General features: G+C 58.5%; 1 protein-coding gene across 7 annotated transcripts in view; it reads left to right on the plus strand.

The window, feature by feature from the left end:
• The window catches only part of ARHGEF7 (Rho guanine nucleotide exchange factor 7), a 104,527-nt gene that overhangs the window by 65,547 nt on the left and 20,634 nt on the right, over window positions 1-18,346 (plus strand). For all 7 annotated transcript variants that reach the window (XM_047756079.1, XM_047756073.1, XM_047756075.1 and 4 more), the window contains 6 exons: window positions 7,356-7,450; window positions 7,682-7,777; window positions 12,299-12,421; window positions 14,991-15,129; window positions 15,750-15,809; window positions 16,498-16,644. In XM_047756079.1, the coding sequence (XP_047612035.1) occupies window positions 7,356-7,450; window positions 7,682-7,777; window positions 12,299-12,421; window positions 14,991-15,129; window positions 15,750-15,809; window positions 16,498-16,644 (660 nt within the window). The remainder of the gene's footprint in view (window positions 1-7,355; window positions 7,451-7,681; window positions 7,778-12,298; window positions 12,422-14,990; window positions 15,130-15,749; window positions 15,810-16,497; window positions 16,645-18,346) is intronic.

Raw genomic sequence — 18,346 nt, forward strand, 5'->3', positions numbered from 1 at the left:
TGGGCTGCTGTTGCAGGACAGTGACACCGAAGACCCGGTCTCCTCCCGGGGCCACTGGCGAGCACGGGTGAGGGGCCTCGTCGGGGGACAGGCATGCGTGGGGGCGCTCTGGTGTGACGGCCGAGACAGGGCAGAAACACGGGGACTACGAGGTGGTTCCTCCTGACCTGTGGCCGTCCTTGGGGCGACCTGGGCTGCCCCCTGTGCACGTGCTGCAGGCGGCGGGGTCCCGCGGGTCCCTGTCCAGTTTGTCTTTCCGTCCTAGGCAGCGAGTGATCCCCACTGACCTTCGGGTGTTTGCTGCTGGTCGCTCTGGCTCGGCTCGGGTCGGGTCGGGTCGGTCCCCTCCCATGACGTTTCCTTTGCGTTGCGGTCTCCACGGGGTTATTCACGTGGTCAGAGGCAGGCTGTGTCTGAGTGGTTGTTCTTCACTTTTCATTAGCTCTGTAGCGTCCTTTCCTTCAGTTCTTTGGACATTTTTTCAGAAGACTGATCGTTTTAGAGCAGCTTTAAGTCTGCAGTACACGGAGAGGGGGCTAGATTCCCGCCCACGCCAGCCTCCGCCGTCCCCAGCGTCACTCACCAGAGGGGACAGTTCAGGAAGGAGGAACCTGCACAGACACGTCCCGGTCCTCCCCAGTCCCGGTCCTCCCCGGTCCTCCGTGTGCTGGAGCCCTCACTCCGGCTATGCGCCGCCGCGGGCCGAGCCTCAGGCGCCGGGAGCGTGTCCCTGACTGTCGCGTCCGCCGTCTCCTGTTCCTGCAAGTCCTGTGCGCGTCTGTTGGCTCCTCCCCACCCTCCCCGCACCCCGAGAAGCCTCATCTTTTTTACTGTCCCAGAGGTGGGGTCTTAGAGATTGGAGGCGTTTCTCTGGGGTTTACTCTGGGCGCCTACTTCAGCGCCAAGAGGTGAGTTTCCCAATGTTGGGGGTCCCCCATGATTGTGTCCCCAGGGGTTTTACCTCTGGGACTGGTCCGCTCGAGCCTCCTGCTCGTCGCCGGTCACGGCGCAGGTCCCCCTACCCCAGCGTCTCTGCTCCGGGCACTGTGACCCCTGGGTCGTCGTCTCTCCCACTTTGGAGGCAGTGGCCTCAGTCTGTCGGGCTGGAGTGGCTGCTTCCTGCCCCTCACGCGGCGGACCGGGAACTGCGGGTCCCTCGCAGAAGCCTGCACCGGGCGGGCGTGGGTCGCCTTGGCTCCCAGGGAGTCCCCCGCCTCCTCGAGCGTGGGTCTCCTGTTCTTGGTTCCTCGCGTAGCTCGTACCTGGTCATTGAGAACTGGGCGTGTTACAGGATGATCAGCGCCCCGGATTCAGAGCTCTCCTCCCCCTGGGTGTGTTTTTGTGCCTTGTTTGGGGACTGACTAACCCTGCACCTGCCCGCCTGCCCCCCGCTGGTGAGCAGCGCCCTTCTTCTCATGTCTGGGCCGCAGAGTCTGGGGCTGAGCCAGCGGCGGCGCTTGCGCGTGTGGGCTTCACGCTGCCCAGGGACCTGTGAGTGCTCGGTTAGTGCACTGAGGCGGGAGAGCTTCTTAAAGCTTAAAAGCAATGAGTGAAAACAAAGGCATCCATCAAAGTTGGTGAGGCTCTGTACAAGTTTAGTAAATTCTGCCTTCCAACAGTAGAAACCAGTTAATGGAAACATTAGTTGCGTTGCAAGACGCCTGACAGCACCCCATCATCCTGACACGCATGCCAAGATCAGGGAAGCGGCAGGGATGCGAGTTCGGGGAACAGGAAGTGCGCGGCCGGCCAGCGGTGCCCTGGCTGGGCGAGGCGAACGGAAGCGGGGCGTTCTCTGCTCTGGGGCTGGCGGTCTGAGGTCCGGGTGCCGGCGGGGTCGGGCTTTCTGTGAGGTCTCTCTTCCTGGTTTCTGGCGGGCTCCCTTCTGTCGGCTCCTTACCTGGACCCGTGGACAGGGTGGGCTCTGGGCTCTTCACCCCTCGTGCTCCTGACCGCCGGAAGGGCCCCTCCAGACAGCTCCACGGGGGATTTCGGCTTCAGCATAGGCGTTTGGGGAGGATAGCTGCAGTCCCCAGCACGCTCACAAGAGTACCGTAACTTGCCGGAACCAGTTAGCAGCGTGGTACGTATGCAGCAAGCAGGCTTAGAGACAGAGCGTCTTGAGTTCTTTATGATGGAAAAATGTCATCCATATAGGGCTTCTCAAAAGCGACATGGCAGCTGTTTATGGAATTCGGGGAACACTCAAACCCTTCAATCTAGTAATTGTACTTCTTGAAATCCACGCCAGGAAAACTACCTGAAATGTATTCAGAGGTGTTTGTGCCTTCAGACACAGAGGCTTTATTATAGAGCAGTACATTGCAAGCAACCTCAATACGTAGCAGAACAGAAATGGTTAAGACACCAGTGGTCCATTTGTTTGTAATTTCTAAAGATGCACGTGCGCTTTAAAAAGCATCAGTTTTATGTTTTCATCTCAGGTGCAGTAAGCACAAGGTGTGTGTGATTTGATTATGTAGAGGTGTTGGCATAGGAGGTAGAAGGGCGTGAGCCAGGGTGGTTTTCCGTGGAGCGGCAGCGTTTCATTGCTGGATCAGGCAGGTAGGAGAGACGGGGGGGGGGGGGGGGGGGTGACGTTGGGACCCGAGTCTGGACTGTGTCCACAGGGGAGGGAGGACCCCGCCCCTGTACCGGAAGGGTCGAGTGGTTTTGTGACAGAGCCAGCCAGCACCGTGGGCTTCGCTGTCGAAGTGTTTCCAGCCTTCGGTCCGTGAACGGTCAGCAGTGCCCTTCCTCAGGTGAGGGAGTCGGGGTCGGGCTTGGTGGGGCGTGCCTGGCGGAAGCCCCCTAGGTGCCTGCACAGTCACATCTTCGTAAAATGACAGGGGCGATGCTGGCCTTGGCCTTGTGGTATTGGTAAGAGGACTAGCAGTTGGTCTTAAGGTGCCTGGTGAAGCGCTTGGCCCTTGAGAGACTTTCCTGGTTTTTAGGAAGTTTTTGGGGTCTTAGGCCTCTCCGAGGTCACCGTACAGGCATCCCTTTTGAGGAGTAACTACTGGGGCGAGCTGTAGTCACGGGCGACGGATCATGGGGTTGAAGGAAACGTGTTGTGACCCGTCTGCACTGGGCAGATTTGACCTTGACAGAAATTAACTGCACCTACAGCAGACGCCTTTCCTGCTGGAGGTCGGGGACGCCCGTCTCGAGTGGAAGCTGGGGTCCCCCCCCCCCGCCCCCGGAGGAGGACGCGGTGTTTCCTCAGCCACCAGGAGAACGAGGTTTCTCCCCTGTGCTTCGGAAGGAGGTGGTCCCGGCGCCGGCTATGGTCCCTGCTGCGCTGTCGGCACTTGTTGTGTGGGGGCAGCAGGTGGCGCTGTTTGCTTCCGCTCGCGAAGCGTGGAGAGGCAGGGTGGCTTTGTCTCCCAGCGACTGCCCTTGTGATTTCATAGGCCATCTAGTTGCAGGAGGTGTACAGGACACGTGCGTCTTTCCGAAAGCGCTGCAGCCAGTTTGCAGGGACCCCTCCCATGCCCCAGAGCACACCTGCGCTGTCTGTCCTCGGCTCCCTCTGCGCGCTCAGCCAGGGAGGACCTGGGCCGGGTCCACCCTGACTCCGAGCCTTGGCTTGGCTCCTTTTCTCCTCGCTGCTCCCTCTGCTTCTCTTGCCCGAATCCTGGCCGCCCGGCCTTCCTGACACCTGCTGCCTCTGCCTGGGCCCCCGTGACGATCAGGCCCATGGCCTCGCGTGCCTGGCTGGGGCAGCTGTGCCCTCCTCTCCTGCACCCACCCACACGCATCCTGGCGGAGGGGGTCTGCTGGCCTCTCTGACAGATTCCGCTCCCACTGTTTTATACGGTTTCCTTGTGTCACAGTTTTCAGGTGGTCGCTTGCGGAGCCTCAGACCTAGAAATACGGTAACGACATGACGCCTTTTAAAAGGCGCAGTAGCATGAATGTTTACGTGGCTCCCCAAACCCTCTGAGAGTTAACGTTGCTAACTATGAAGAAGACGCAGAAACCGGGAGTAACCAACCCGACTAGTGTCCATGAAGGTGCGGGTTCGATTCCTGGGCTCACTCAGCGGGTTAAGGATCAAGTTGCGCCGTGAGCTGTGGTGTAGGTGGCAGACTTGGCTTGGATCCTGTGTTGCTGTGGCTTGGTGTAGGCCGGCAGCTGCAGCTCTGATTCAGCCCCTAGCCTGGGAACCTCCATATGCCGCGGCTGTGGCCCTAAGAGGACCAAAACCAAACCAACAAACAAAGAATAGGCAGAAATCAACAAGCTAGTAAAATTGCCTCTGGGGGTGGGAGTGACACATGGCTTCTGGCCTCCGGCTCTGGGGGCAGCGGGCTGTCCTTCCTTTCTCTCCGTCGTCTGGCAGTTTTTTCGTGGCTCATGTCCTTCCTAGTATTTCTTGAAACCTTAGGTACTAAATACGGTTTGAATAGACTGGGCTGGGAGGGAACGTGTGATGGTTACTTTGCTGGTGGCTGGGGGCGAGGGGTTAGAGTAGCTCTGCCAGCTGTGAGTGTTTCCTGCTGTTTCTGAACCAGGCTTATGTTTTTGAAATTTGGTTTTTGTGTTTCTAATGTATTATTGCATCTAGATCCAGTCTGCAAAAAATTTCTTAATGGTACTGCTTCTTATCTGTAAACTGGTTGTTTGCTTCTAAAGCACTGACACTGCCATACAAAGTAGAACATGCGACACCCCCCAAAATCTGCAGAGGAAGTTGTGACCCGTGTAGGGCGAGCTGGGTGCCTGGCAACGAGGCCCGAGTCGCTGTGGTCTGCAGAGCCCTGAAGCCGTCCTTTGTTCGGCTCTGCTCTGGCGGCTGACAGTTCAAGGATTGTCTGTGTGGCTCGCCCGACGGCGTCCCCCTGTGTGGCACCATTGTCTGACTGTGCTTGGGCTCCACGCCTCATGCCTCGGGGAGGGCTGGTGCCGGCAGAGTGCGCCGGGCCGAGTCAGGGCGGCGCCTGTGGGCCGGCCACGCGGTTCCCGGGCCCCCGCTGTGGGATGGAGAGGCGGCCGCGCCCCAGGGCTCATGGGGTCCTGCAGCAGCCAGAGCGTGCGCACGTCTCGGAAGCGGGGACAGGTGATGGCTGGGCGGGTGGGGGGATGTGTGGCCTCCTGGCACAGGGGACGGTGGCGCCAGCATGACTTCGCTGGTCTCGGTCGTGGGTCTGGAAAAGCTGAGTGTAACTGGGACCAGCTGGGTGGGGTTACGAGAGACGCGGTTCAGCGTTGGCTCTGAGGTGACCTTGACGACTGATGATTTAAACCTGCCAGCTTGGGAGACGCTCTGGGGCAGAGGCGTCCGTGGCCTTGGTTCCGGCACACTCGGTGGGGAGCCTTTGTGCCTGCGGGCTTGCCTGGCACCGCGGGCGGGCGAGGGGCTGCCACCCGCTCCTCCTGCTCCCACTCCCAGTCCCGAGGCTCCGCTTACGTCACACAGGAACCGTCCCTCTGTTTTATACAGTGGGCGAGAGGTTTCCAAGCAGTGCTGCAGGTGGTTCGTAATATTGGTAATGAAGACAGGAGATCATAGCATAATTTCATTGCACCATTAAAAAAGGACTTTTTGTGCATCTGTGACAGATGTAATTTTCTTGCGTTCAGGGATCCGTTTTACTTGGCTCACTTCATGTCCCTTCGAAGGGTAAGGGTGGCGGAAAGAGCAGTTCCCAGGGGACGTGGTGGCAGGGGCGCGCTGGGCTGGGCCTACCAGTGCCTTGACACCGGGGTGAGGAGAATTTCTTTGAAGGAAGGCGTTGAAGTCGTAAGATCAGCACCCACGGCGCCCACAAAGGCATGGAGTCGGGGCGGCCCCTCCTCCCTCCCTGCCCAGCCTCCGTGAATAGGCCCATTGAGGGGCCAGGCCGCAGTTGAGAGAGACAGACCCCGATTCTCAGCATCCTGCAGAGTGGGGTGTGTGGGTTAGTGAGGCTGGGCCGCCTCCAGAGTGCTGGCTGCTGGTCACGCCGAAAGCACGGCCACCTTAGTGATTGTGTTTTCTTAAACGTTTAGACACATATTTTGATTATCAGACATCAAGGAGAGAAGACTGGGCGTTGTCGTGTGTCTTGACTCTGTGTCGTTTCTTCTGCGAGGTGCACGCAGGATGACGCGCTAGTTAGGAAGACAGTGCGTTTCCGGGCCTGCAGCGAGTGGACCCTCGGAGCACCTGCACATCACGCTGCCTGACTAGGGCAGAGCCCGGCTCTAACAGAGTGGGCTGCGAAAGGCGGCTGAGGAGGGCGTTGGCCGCGCTCCCCCGGAGCCCTGACCTGTGCCCTTGGCCTGTAGCTGGAGAAGGCTGCAGGCGGGGTCCCATGAGGCTCACTTTCCGGAGCCCTTTGGTTTTGGAGAAGTTGCTCCCTGCACTCTTCTCCGCCATCAGAGGAGCGTCTCTGGAGGTTGGAGCTGCTCCCGTGACGCGGGCGCTTGGCTCGGTGCTGGGCACGGGGTCAGCCCTGGTCCTTGGTTGGAGGCCCGCCTCCACCCAGGCTCTGCTGCTCCACCTGCAGCCCCCGCGCGGCCTCGCTTTTGGCCATTGTGGCTGGAAAGGCCAGCTGTTCGGCACTGGCTCTCTCAGGTTTTAGGAGTTGTGAACTGATTTGGGCTGTATTTGCTATAGGGCATCAGGAGACATTTTAAGTGTAAGGTTGATTTCTAACTCTTTTCCCAGCTTTAAAAACAGCAGTGACTGCTTAAAGGTTGTTTTATACTGGTAGACCTTTAATTTATAATAATGGATGACCTGAGATGAGTAAGCTTCATGTTTTTTAGTTTAGTTGTTATACTTTTCACGTGTCAAGATGCATCGGTTTTAAGGGTGCCGTCCAGTGCGCTTTGGCAAGCGTATGTATCTGGGTGACGATTGCTCAGATGACCATCCAGAGCGTGGCCGCTCCTCCTGCTCCTTCCCCGGTGTCGGCCTGCCCCCCCCCCCGATTCGTGCCTTCATATACTTGTCTCCCTGTTCCTGGACTTGCAGACGGCTGGGCGGGGCTCCTTACAGTGAGCGGCTTCTCTCGCAGGGCGCAGCGTGGTGGGCACTTGTCTGTGTACTCTTGCCGTCGGCCTCTCAGTGTTCCCTTCTTTCCGTCTGCATGCATATTCTTGGCCTTACGTACGTGATGGTAGAGTTTGTTCCAGCCTCCTTCTAGGTACGCCTCCGTCAGCCGTGCTTGGCGCTCAGGTGAGGTCAGTTGGGGAGCCTTGCTAATAATTAGTACATGGATTTAGTAATCCCTGGCCACAGGGACTGACAGGATTGAGCAAATTTGTATTACGTAAAAGCAACAACGTGGATTGAATCGCGGTGATGAACTTTCCAAAGCTTATACAGCTTAGTGTCAATAATATGTGTTTATCATATATTGTAGGTGCTACAGAATATTTTGGAAACGGAAAATGAATATTCTAAAGAACTTCAGACTGTGCTTTCTGCTTATCTCCGGCCTCTGCAGACGAGTGAGAAGTAAGTTAGGGTTACTGGGTAAACTGGAGTAGCTGTCACCTTGGCTGGTCCTTGGATTTTCAGAGAACAGAGGCTGGGACACGGGCACAGCATTCAGCCGCAGTCTGCCGTAGACACAGGCAGCTAGTTTCTTAGGTGTGGACTTGAACCGGGCCCTGGGCGGGGAGGGGCGCGGCAGGGAATGTAGGTCAAACTGTTCCCTTGGTTTCACTGTTGTTCTTCTTGCTCTAGGTTAAGTTCAGCAAACATGTCGTATTTAATGGGCAACCTGGAAGAAATATGTTCTTTCCAGCAAATGCTTGTACAGTCTTTAGAAGAATGCACCAAGTAAGTAAGACGCTAAATGTTGCAATGTTCAGATTGATGTCAGTGGTTTTTAAAGGGTCAAGAGAGACGGACTCTTAGAATTCACATTTTTGAAGTCGGCACCTAGGTTATCGTGAGTCTTTTAGGCTTATCACCTTTTATAGTAAAGCTGTGTTCCAGACTGTTTTTGTAGGAGGGCTCTACTGGCCTCCAGAGGGAGGAGAGGGGCCTCCCTCCAGTGGTGATTCTTCAGGCCAGGGGGCCGGGGGATGATGGGTGAGGAGCCCCTGGCAAGGGAGGAGGCAGGGCAGGCGGCAGGGCCTGGGTGCCTCACGTCCACCCTGTGCCAAGGGGAGCATGCGCTGGGCTGTGCTGACAGGGGCGCCTTCTGTCCCTTGTGTGTGTGTACTTGGTTTTTCTGACGTGGGTTTTAGGTCATTCAGAGCCAGAAACACCCAGTTTGCTTGGGGCCGCCTCGTGCATTCTGTGCTGATTTATTCAGCACGTGCCGCACATGCTCGCTGGACAGACGTGAGCCCTGACCTCAGGGAGCGCAGAGTCTGGGGCAGGAGACGGATGGTTAAAACTGCAGAGATAATCATAGACCACCGTGTGGAGAGCTCTGAAGGAGAGCCGGGCACTGTGGGCAAGCGGGAGTTAGCCAGGCCGAGGCCGCGCCAGCCACTCCGCTGCTGCTGCCCCACGGTCGTGGTCACGCCCCAAGGGACTGCCCACTCCGCCGCCAGCCCCGCACGGCGCCCGCCTCTCCACGCTTCCACCCAGCTCGCCGGTGATTTGCTTTGACTCAGAACTCAGACAAGTCGCTTTACTTGTGTTTGTGGGTTTTTAAAGGGCTACAGCTCGGGAGCAGGAGCCGGGGGGAGGGGCGTGGGGGAGGCCGTTTTGCTCCCTGCCCTCTTCCCCAGCACCTGCAGGGCTCCTGCAGCCCGGAAGCCCCGGCCCCCGCTGTTTGGGGTTTTGGGGAGGCCTCTTCCAGAGCTGGGCTTGATCGAACTAGAGGTCTCCCTGGAGGGCTGGGGAGGGAGGGCTGAGGTTCCAGCCCTGCGATCCTCTGGTCGGTTCCCCAGCCTCAGCTGCCGGGGGATGTTGCGGGTGTTTAAAGGGGTGCCCTCTGGGTAACAGAAGCCAGTCCTGTCACTTGAGAGGTCCACGGGTTTTAGGAGCTCTGTGCCAGGAGTGGGAATAAGATCAGGTGTGTCATTAGCTTCTATGGGAGGTGGCTCTTGGCTGTGGCTGATGCCTCGGGACAGTGGGACGTCTCAGGCCGGGCCAGGCACCTGGTGGGGTGACTCCCAAAGCTCGGCCCGACCCTTCCTTTGTGACAAGGACTGCCCCTCTGTGCGCGGTCTGGAGGAGGGGGCCGGTGGAAGCTGGAGAAATGGGCGTGTTTTGTTACTGTTTTGTTACGGCTCTTTTCCATGTTTAAACAATACCAGTTGTCTTGAAAATCACTGAGCAGCAACCGTTCGGCAAAGTGCTTTTGTGAAAGGCTAGTAAAGCGACTTCGCTTCACATCGAACGTCATTGTGGTTGGAGTTTCTAGAATCAAGCGTGCTCCCCAAGGTCTCTGCAGCTTGTGCCAGCCTTGCTCCCTGGGGAGTGGTTCAGCCTCTCATCACTTGCTTGTGCATCCATCCACCCACCCAGCCACCCATCCACCCATCTCTCCATCCATCCCTCCCTCCACCTGCCCATCCATCCCTCATCCACCTCTCCCTCCCTGCACCGGTCCCTCCATCCACCCATCCACCCACCCATCCCTCCCTCCATCCCTCCCTCCCTCCTTCCACCCATTCATCCACCTGTCCCTCCGTCCGTCCACCTGTCCCTCCCTCCCTCCATCCCTCTACCCGTCCATCCTCCCTCCAGTCTCCCCAGTGCACGGGTCACCCTGTGCCCAGAGTTCTTGTAGCTTGTGCACTTTTTCATGCATCCTTCTATCCTGAAAGGAGTTCTCTTTCTTGTGGTAGCGGCTGTCCTGCCCTTGAGCTGATACTGTCCCGGCTCAGGCTGGCCTTTGTCCTTCTTTTATCCTGCGTGGACCTCCTGACCTGGCCCTGACCTCTGGGTGGCCCTGAGTGCCCGTCTCTCTACCAGCCTCTTGTCCAAGCTCTGCTCAGAAACTTAGGGTGGTCCCTGGCTATTTGTGTTTGTTCACAGCTGTCTTGTATGGGCCACCTTATGAGGGAGAGCTGAGCTAGGAGGCCAGGACGTGAGCTGTGGGGGTCCCTCCCCTATGGGCCCCACCCCCTGTCTCTCTGCTCCTTCCCTCCTTGTGCCTCAGCTCAGAAAGCAGGCCTCTCACTGCCCCTGGGGGCCGAGAAGTGACCCCCCCCAATCCTCCCCGTGGTTGCCTCCCTCTGCATCTTATAAAATCCAGGTGCCTTGTCTGTCTTATATTCAGTTTATTTTGTACGTGCCTCCCATTCTCCTGAAAGCTCGCAGTCACTTTTAAGGTAGAGACCCTTTCTTGCTCTGTTTTCATTCTATTCCCAGCGCCTGGATAAGTGGGCGATGTTGGTTTGTTGAGTCAGTGACTGTTTATCCTGCCTGTACACAGAACCGTGACTCAGCCCCAAGGGCTGTTAAAACCCACTAGGGGCTCACGCTTGGCAGGAGGCTGCGGGCAGTGCAGGTGCCGGCTTCCTAACGCTTCCGGCCAGAACAGATGAGCTGAGCAGCAACACGGTTAGAAGCGCGTGCCTGTTGCGGGCTGATGGTCTTGGGCGCCGAGGGCACTCGCCGTGCAGGTGCCATTGGCAGCTGAGTGGCGCTCTGCCACCTGGGGCCTCTCCTGCTCTGGACTCGTCCTTTTCTCACTTAGCCATGACGGCGCCGGACCTGCCCTCTCTCCCTTCCCCACCACCTAATCCCCTCCGGTGCCCTTGACACAGGCAGTCACGGCATGTGACAGGAGAGGAAGTCTCTCTGGACCCTTCAGCTTTCCCTCCGCCCTGCGTGGGGTCCTGGGTCCCGGCTGCAGTTCTCCCGCCCCCAAGCTGACACCCGTCGCTCCCTCCCGGGCTCCAGGAACGTCCTGAGAGAGCAGGGCTTGGTGGTTCACCCTTAGGTGTGGCTCAGGTGGGCACAGACTGGTGGGAAGTGCCAGGGCTTGGTGTTGTCCCAAGGTCCTGTGGCTGACTGCTCGATTCTGGACCTCTGAAGCCCCGTGCGCGTGCGTGGGTTGGGGTCTCTGGCGCCCCTTGGGCGCGTTCCACGCGGAGACCGGACCTTCAGTCTGCCAAGTCGCGTGAGCTTTCCTTGCCTTTGCTTCTCTGTGTTTCTGAACCTGGAAGGCTTTTCCTGGCGCGGGTCTGCTGGCCTGGCCTCCTGATGTTGTCTTTCTGCCCCGTTAGGCTGGAGGGTTCCGGAACTTCATTTTCCCGTTTCCCATTGGCGGATGTGCTGTCATTTTAGTTTCCGGAAACTCTTTAATTTCCGTCCCGAATGTTCTTCTTCAAAGCATCATTTCTGTGTTTTAAATGGATGGAGCATCTTCTGTTACTTCTCTCAGGATTAATTGCAGTGCTGTGAGTGGTTTTCTGCCGCAAGAGTGACTGCTCCATTCTTTCCCCTAAAATCCCCCCTCTTGTTCTTTGTCATCCTGTTGTTTTGCCAGAAGCATTTGGTGACTGTGCGTCGTCTTCCACTTTAGATGGTGCCCTGAACGCTGAGGGGCAGTGCTGGCCACTGTTTTGCCGGCAGCCGCGGTGTTCCTGGTTCTTGGTTACAGTCTCTCTGGGTCACCCTCCCCAGGGGGAGGAGGCCCTTCGGCTTTCCTGCCCTGAAGCGCCCACTCCTCCCGCTCCTCCCGGAGTGCTGGGCTCTTGCTGGGGGGGTGGGGTGGGGGGTGGCTGGGCCCTCTCCCGCCCCTTTTCAGTGCGAGACCCCTGCTGCCGTCCCTGCAGCGACCTCGAGGTGAGCAGAGGTGAGCGCACCCGCTGCCCAGGGGCCTCCCTGCTGGGCGTGGCCTGGGCTCCGGGTCCGAGCTGCCTGCCGAGTCGGACTCTGCACCACCTGCTTCTCGGCTTCCGGAGTTGGTGCTCGTCGTCGTCTCTTTTTCTTCTCTTCGGTCCTTCTGGAAGAAAGGACCGCAGCCGCTGGTTAGAGTGGGATTGGCAGGAGAGGAGGGCCTCCGGGCCGCTCTGGCTCCAGGGCCCCCACCCCCGGAAGGGAGAGCCGGTGGTTGTGTTTGGTCAAGTCCCTGTCTGGATGCCATGAGTCCTGTCTCTCCTTACGCTGCAAAACGGGAGGCTTCCTGGCGTCTGCTTTTCTCCTGCCCAAGGAGGCCTGGACCCGTGCACAGGCCTTGGCGTCTGGACGTGGGAGGAAAGGACGGCTTAGCTCACTGTCTTGTGGCGGAGCGGCTTCCGAGGCCACCACCCCGCTGGCGCCGGTATAGGAGCAGGTCGGGGCTCGTGCACATCGTCCTGCAGGGTGCACAGGGCCCTGCCGACTCCCGTTTCTGTCGGCACTGGTCGTGGGACTCAGGACGGCTCCCCTCGTGTCGCCTGTCTGCAGGGTGCCCGAGGCCCAGCAGCGAGTCGGAGGCTGCTTCCTAAGCCTGATGCCGCAGATGAAGACCCTGTACCTGGCGTATTGTGCCAACCACCCGTCTGCAGTGAGCGTCCTCACCCAGCACAGGTGCGTCCGGGGCACTTGCGGGGGCTGGGGGGGGGGGATGCATCTGGGGCCCCCTCCCCCAGAGCAGCTCTTTCTGTAGTCGTACCTGAATCGCAGGGCCAACGTCCACTTGTTTATTCAACACTGACCCTCGAAATGCGTGCCCGGGAACTACCGCTAAGAAGTCTCAGAAGTCACTCGTGTAATGGACAGTGGCCGAAGCTGGCAGGTGACGCCTCAGCGTGGGGCGGACCTGGGTCTGCAGAAGCATAGGCGTCCCTGCCCAGTGGGGACTGGGTTTTGTAGGGAAACAGGAAGTGGGAGACGTTTAGCGTTTGCTCTTCCACCTGAAGCAGGAGTAAGCCGAGGAGACCGGGTACAGGTGGTTCCCTGGGGTGGGGGGCCTGGGGGCCTGGGAGCCTGGGGGCCTGGAGGGGCCTCGGCCCTCAGCCAACGCGGAGGCTCCGCTTCCGCTTCCGAGGGCACGCTTTGGGAGTAAGTGTTTCGGGAAGATTCTTATGGTTTCTTTTGAAAATGGCAGTTGACAAGTTTTTTAACCCATAAATGGAAAGATTGTGTCAGTGGCATTGAGGTGAATGCCTGCTGGGAGGGCCTTGGGGACAACCTGGCTGTTCTGCCTGTTGGCTCGGGGGCTGTGGGCGGGAAGCAGGCTGTGGGCAGAGCGCCGGGCGCCGCCCCCTCTTCCCTCCGTATCGGCCCGCCCCATTCTCTCGATTTCCCGCGGGCTTAAGAGCGGAAGGATTTGAATCTCTTTCGTCGGGCGCGGTGGAGGCCCAGCCCCTGGGCGCAGCGAGCCTGGCCGGACGCAGCGCGGCGGGGAGCCGAGGGCCGCTGTGTCTGCCGTTGCTCCCCTGCCCCAGGGGTGGCAGGGTGGCGGGGAAGCAGGGGCTGTCGTGGCGCCTGGCCGCGCTGGGGGGGGTGGGCACGCGAGCGAGGGGCGGGGAAGACGCTCGCCGAGCGCTGGCAGGGCCGCCGAGATGCGGGCCAGCGGGTGGCAGGCGCGTCTCAGGCCGCCGGCGCTCTCCTCTCTCCTCACCCTGTTTTGGTCGGAGGTGGATCCTCGCGGTGGGCTGGGCAGTTGGGGGGACTGATTCTAACCAGACATGGGCCTCATGGGCACGAGGCTCTGTCCCAAAGGTGGCATTTAAAGTTCCCTGGAAAGTTGTTTCCCAAGCTGTGCCCTTCACCCGCGTCTCTGCTGCCGCTTAACGCCCGCTTGTGTCGCAGCTGAACCTCAGCTTGTGTCTCTGCGTGGGGCCCTCTGCCCTTCCTGAGCCGTGTCCCCAGCGCCCTGGCAGTGTGAGCCCAGAGACGGAGCTGTGGCAGCGGGATGCGTGCCCTGAGCCCCCTGGGCTCTGCAGGTCAGACCCGCGGCCGCAGCGCAGGCGTGGAATCGAGAGCGGGCTCCTGGGGGGCTCGTGGCCCGTCAGCCTTCACTTCGCCTCCTGGGATCTTAGCTGGTAACCGCTACCTTGTGGAGGTCTTAGAGCTGCCACGCTTAGGGCGAGATTAATCTGGGGGTGTTTTTCTTTCTTGAATATTACTTTTGAAGGATTGATTTAAAGTAGCATTTTGAAGTTTTAAAGTCTTATCTGCGGTCTTAACGTTGCTTGCGTTGTGGTAGTTTGAGTTCTGAGTGTGAATCTTGAGACGGTACATTCAGAACCACTGGTTCTGTTGGGTCCGCTGGGTGGGACCTTTTGCATTATCTTGTGACAGCAGCCAGCATTAGGGCGCGGCTGCCTGTGTTGAACGGGTTCTGGGTTCGTGACTTCCGCTGTGGTGTGACTTTTGTTTTCTCCGGTGCTTTAATTGCCACTCTTTGCCTGGCTGCCTGATAGTCCCCTGAGTGCCTGTGGCCACTTTACAGCCCACAGTGTCCTTTCAGTAAATGAGGGGACAGCTGAGTAAGGATTTCCAGCATCAGTAGAAATTAAGCTGAAAGAGCCTTTGTTTGTCAAAAAAACAAGTCATAACGTGTCGGGGACAGAGCTTGATCCGCGGCTGTGACCCTGGCCACAGCCGCTGGCCCGGACGGAGCTCCTGGGCGGCAGCGTGCGCGGGGCTGGGGGCTGGGAGGCAGGGCGGCGATGGCAGCCTCGTCACGTCTGCCTGTGCCACCGGCTCCTCATCTGCGTGCGGGGATGACTTTCCTCCTCACTGTTGTGGGCGTGAAACGAAACGGACGTGAACCTGCTCTTGCACGTTGAAAGCCTGAGTCCTTGCGGCTGTGTATGGCTGCGTTGCGCAGCCGTGTCCCCTGCGCTCTGGGGCCTGGGGCCGTCATCCGAGTGTCCCCTCTCGTGCCTTAGCGCCTTCGGGTCCCAGACGCTCGGATTCTGCTCCAGCTCGAAGAAGGCGGCTCACACGGGGACACGCGCGCGTGGGGGCCTCTCGTGAGCGGGCGGCCGTGCTGTTGCTGTCCTGCACGGGGCTCTTGCTCCTGGGGAGCGGTGGCGTGCACCCCGCGTGGTCGTGTTCCGCCGGCCCGGTGGGGGCCGCGCGCGGCCCTTCTGAGCTCTAACCGCGGCCTCTTCTCCTCTCCCCGCTGGGGCCGCTCTCGGGTCAGCGAGGAGCTGGGCGAGTTCATGGAGATGAAGGGCGCCAGCAGCCCGGGGGTGCTCGTGCTGACCACCGGCCTCAGCAAGCCGTTCATGCGTCTGGACAAGTACCCCGCGCTGCTCAAGGAGCTGGAGAGGCACATGGAGGTACGGCCGCGCCCCGCCAGCCCCGCCACCCCCCCACCCCCTCCCCGGGGAGAGGAGTCCCGGGCCAGAACCGGCAGGAGGGCTCTGCCAGCGGCCTGTCGCTCAGTGTTAAGTCTGAAGTCGTTTTCCCCCTCTCTCAGCTCTGTCACCCACTGCTGCCGACAGAACAGTTCCTGGTGGCTAGGAAGCGTCAGGCTGATGGTTAAGTAGCACTGAGCTGTCACTGCAGGAATGTGAAGTGAGCAAGCGAGTAATGATAGTCATGACAGGATGGCCGTATTTGCAGGTATCAGGCTGCCGGCTGGCAGAAGCGGGGGTGCCGGTTCCGGGCGTGGCCGCGGCGAGGCGAGCTGCCTCCCAGAGGGCAGCGTCCGGCCTGCTGGGGCCGGAGCGGCGGAGGCCGGACCAGCAGCCAGGCGGTGCACTGTCCTCCTGCAGGGTGGGGTCCGAGGGACTGTCCGCCCGCTCCCTGGCGCCCTCGAAGCCGGAGGAGCCGCACGCTGCTGCTGGGGAGAGTAGGGCAGTGCCAGGGTCAGAACTGTGAGCCCGTCTGCAGAGAGTGCCTTTCTAAGGCAGCACTTTTCCTTATGAAGCTAATAGTGTGTTTCTTTCCCTCAAAGGATTATCACCCGGACAGACAAGATATTCAGAAATCCATGACCGCCTTCAAAAACCTCTCAGTAAGTGACCGAGCCCGTTCTGACTCTTTTTCCAGTCGGACACTTTACGGCAAATGAATGCAGAGAAATTGTTTAAGCTGGGTCATAAAAAAACTGCTTGTGAATTCTACTCTGGGTTCACTCTGATGACTAAAAATACAAGCGTAGTAGCTGCTCCATGGCCGGTAAACTCTCAGCCTTTACTGGAACGTGGGTACCAGAAAAGTGAAAATTATTTAAATTTTTTGAAAGGTACCTACCACATAATGCTATAGCTACTTAAAATGATTTAGAACGCATGTTGAACCTCTTTCCACAGTGTCTTTGGGGACAAAGCGTGAAAGGGAATCCTGGCGCTTCTTTCTGTCTGCTGTCATGGGGTCTTTCCGACTGTTGCTGGAACGTGTCCCCTTTTTTATATCACGAGTGGTGCTTTTCCCTCTCGGTCTCATTCACTAGGAAGATGGGAAGGTGTTTTTCGTGTGCAGTTCACAGTTCTTCGGAGAGGGGCAGGGTTTGCTCTGTTTTTCTAAAACAGTCTTTGTCGTCTCAGAGCGGTCGTGGGTCTCTCTTGACCTGATTCCGTACGTGGGAGTTAACGGTCACACTGCGCAGGGCTGGTCTGTCCTAGGAAGCGGGATGCAGAGCGTGATAGCAGGACTTCGGTTCTGGCCTGCCGTCTCCTTGCACAGCGTTCTGTGTTTCTCAGGCCCAGTGTCAGGAAGTACGGAAAAGGAAGGAGCTGGAGCTGCAGATCCTGACGGAAGCCATCCGGAGCTGGGAGGGGGACGACATCAAGACCCTGGGGCACGTCATTCACATGTCCCAGGTCCTGATTCAGTGCGCCGGAAGCGAGGTGAGCCCCGGAAGCGAGGTGAGCCGCAGGCCCGGGCTGCTGGCCCAGCCTCGCTCTCACTCCAGCATCTGCCTTGTGTTCTGCAGCCATTCGATTTCCTGGGACAGGGGTCGAGTTAAGAGCTGCGTGCAGCTTGCATTAAATTTGTTTTCTAAGAGCTTTCTAGGGTGCCTCGGCCACAGTCGTCAAGATCGTAAATCCTGTAGAATGTCAGGCTTTCACGATCCTGTGATACACAGTTTTAAAGGAACGCCAGACGATGATAGCATTTCACAGGCCGCTGTCCTATATCGGAATCGGCTGTCTGCCCTTTATCTTTGCCACCTGTAAAAGCGGCTTCCTACGCTGGGAGAGGCTTAGCTGTTTGGGACCACGTGACCTGTTTAGACCCGGCCACGATGAGCCACACTCAGCCTCTCCAGCTGAAAGGGTGCCCGGGCAGGCCTGCAGTCCGAGGCTCCCTGTTAGGAGGCCCGCTTGGCAGGCGTCTGCCGCAGGGGCGCGTCTGCCGGGCAGGAGCTGCTCCCAGCGCCGACGTTGCGGGGGGCCTGCCGTCTCCGTGGTTTAGATCGTCACACTTTGCCGTTACGGATCCTGATTGGCGCTCGATTTTGGGAATCACGGTTGTCTTAGGGGTTTGGTCTAAGTGAGAGATGAAGCCAGATTTTTAGGACAGCCCCACACAACGAAAATTGAGCAGTCTGTCTCTCTGTTCACAGGAGTTCTGTGTCAGCTGGGTCCCTAAGCAAGTGCCTCTTTTTGAATTTTACTTTCCCTTTGTGAAAAATAAAGTGACCAAAATATGCTAGTGCCCCATTATCAAATGTGAGACTCTGAGGACAGTAAGAAAGCTGACCCTTAGGCTCACCGTGCCTGTTCCTCCTGCCTGTCAAAACTTGACATGGTACCGCCCTCCAGGTGCTAGTTGGTACCACAGGAAAGGCTGACTTTCGAGTCTACCTCATTGATCAAAAACCCCCAGATCTTTCCAGAAACGTCTTTTACATCCTATACTTTTAAACTATTTTAAAAAACGTGTAGTATCATTGCCCGGAGTGCTTTCTCTGTGAAATAATTCTGCAAAGCATCGGCGGACGGCGCTCGCAGAGTGACTTGGGTGACGGCCACGCCTGCAGGGACTCGTCGGGGTGACGACGTCTTTCCCGCTGGGCCTCCCGGGGCCTGTGCTGTGAGCAGCCTCCAGCGCTTCTTCAGCCGCGGCAGCCTCCTCTCCAAGGCCCTCTGCCTGCGGCCCTGCCCGCCTCCCGCCTGCGTCCCTCGGTGGGCGGCGTCTCACGGCCGCTCTGGCAGTGCTGCCTGCCTTTCTGGATTCTTGGACCTGTTTGTCCTTGACTTGTGGTCTTGCCTCTTGCATCCTTGAAGCAAGTGATTTTTAACCCACAGATCATGCTCTTAGGTCTTCCGTGTGAATTGGGACAGATGGAAACACCATGGGGTTGACGCGTCTGGGTTCTAGGCGGGTGCTGGGACCTGTCGATGGACGGGAATCCATTCGGCGTTCTGTCCTGCCCTCCTTCAGCTTGCGGGCTCCACCTGGCCACTCACTCCCACAAAAACTTTACGAGATCTTTTCCTCCATTTTCTGGCAACCACAGATGAAAAACTTCAGCCTAATTAAGAGTTAACGGCAGAGCCAAACTCCTTAACCAGATTTTATAAGAAGGTGTCACATGGACTCCTT

Source organism: Phacochoerus africanus, chromosome 13 (assembly GCF_016906955.1).
Source record: "Phacochoerus africanus isolate WHEZ1 chromosome 13, ROS_Pafr_v1, whole genome shotgun sequence".
NCBI lineage: Eukaryota > Metazoa > Chordata > Mammalia > Artiodactyla > Suidae > Phacochoerus > Phacochoerus africanus.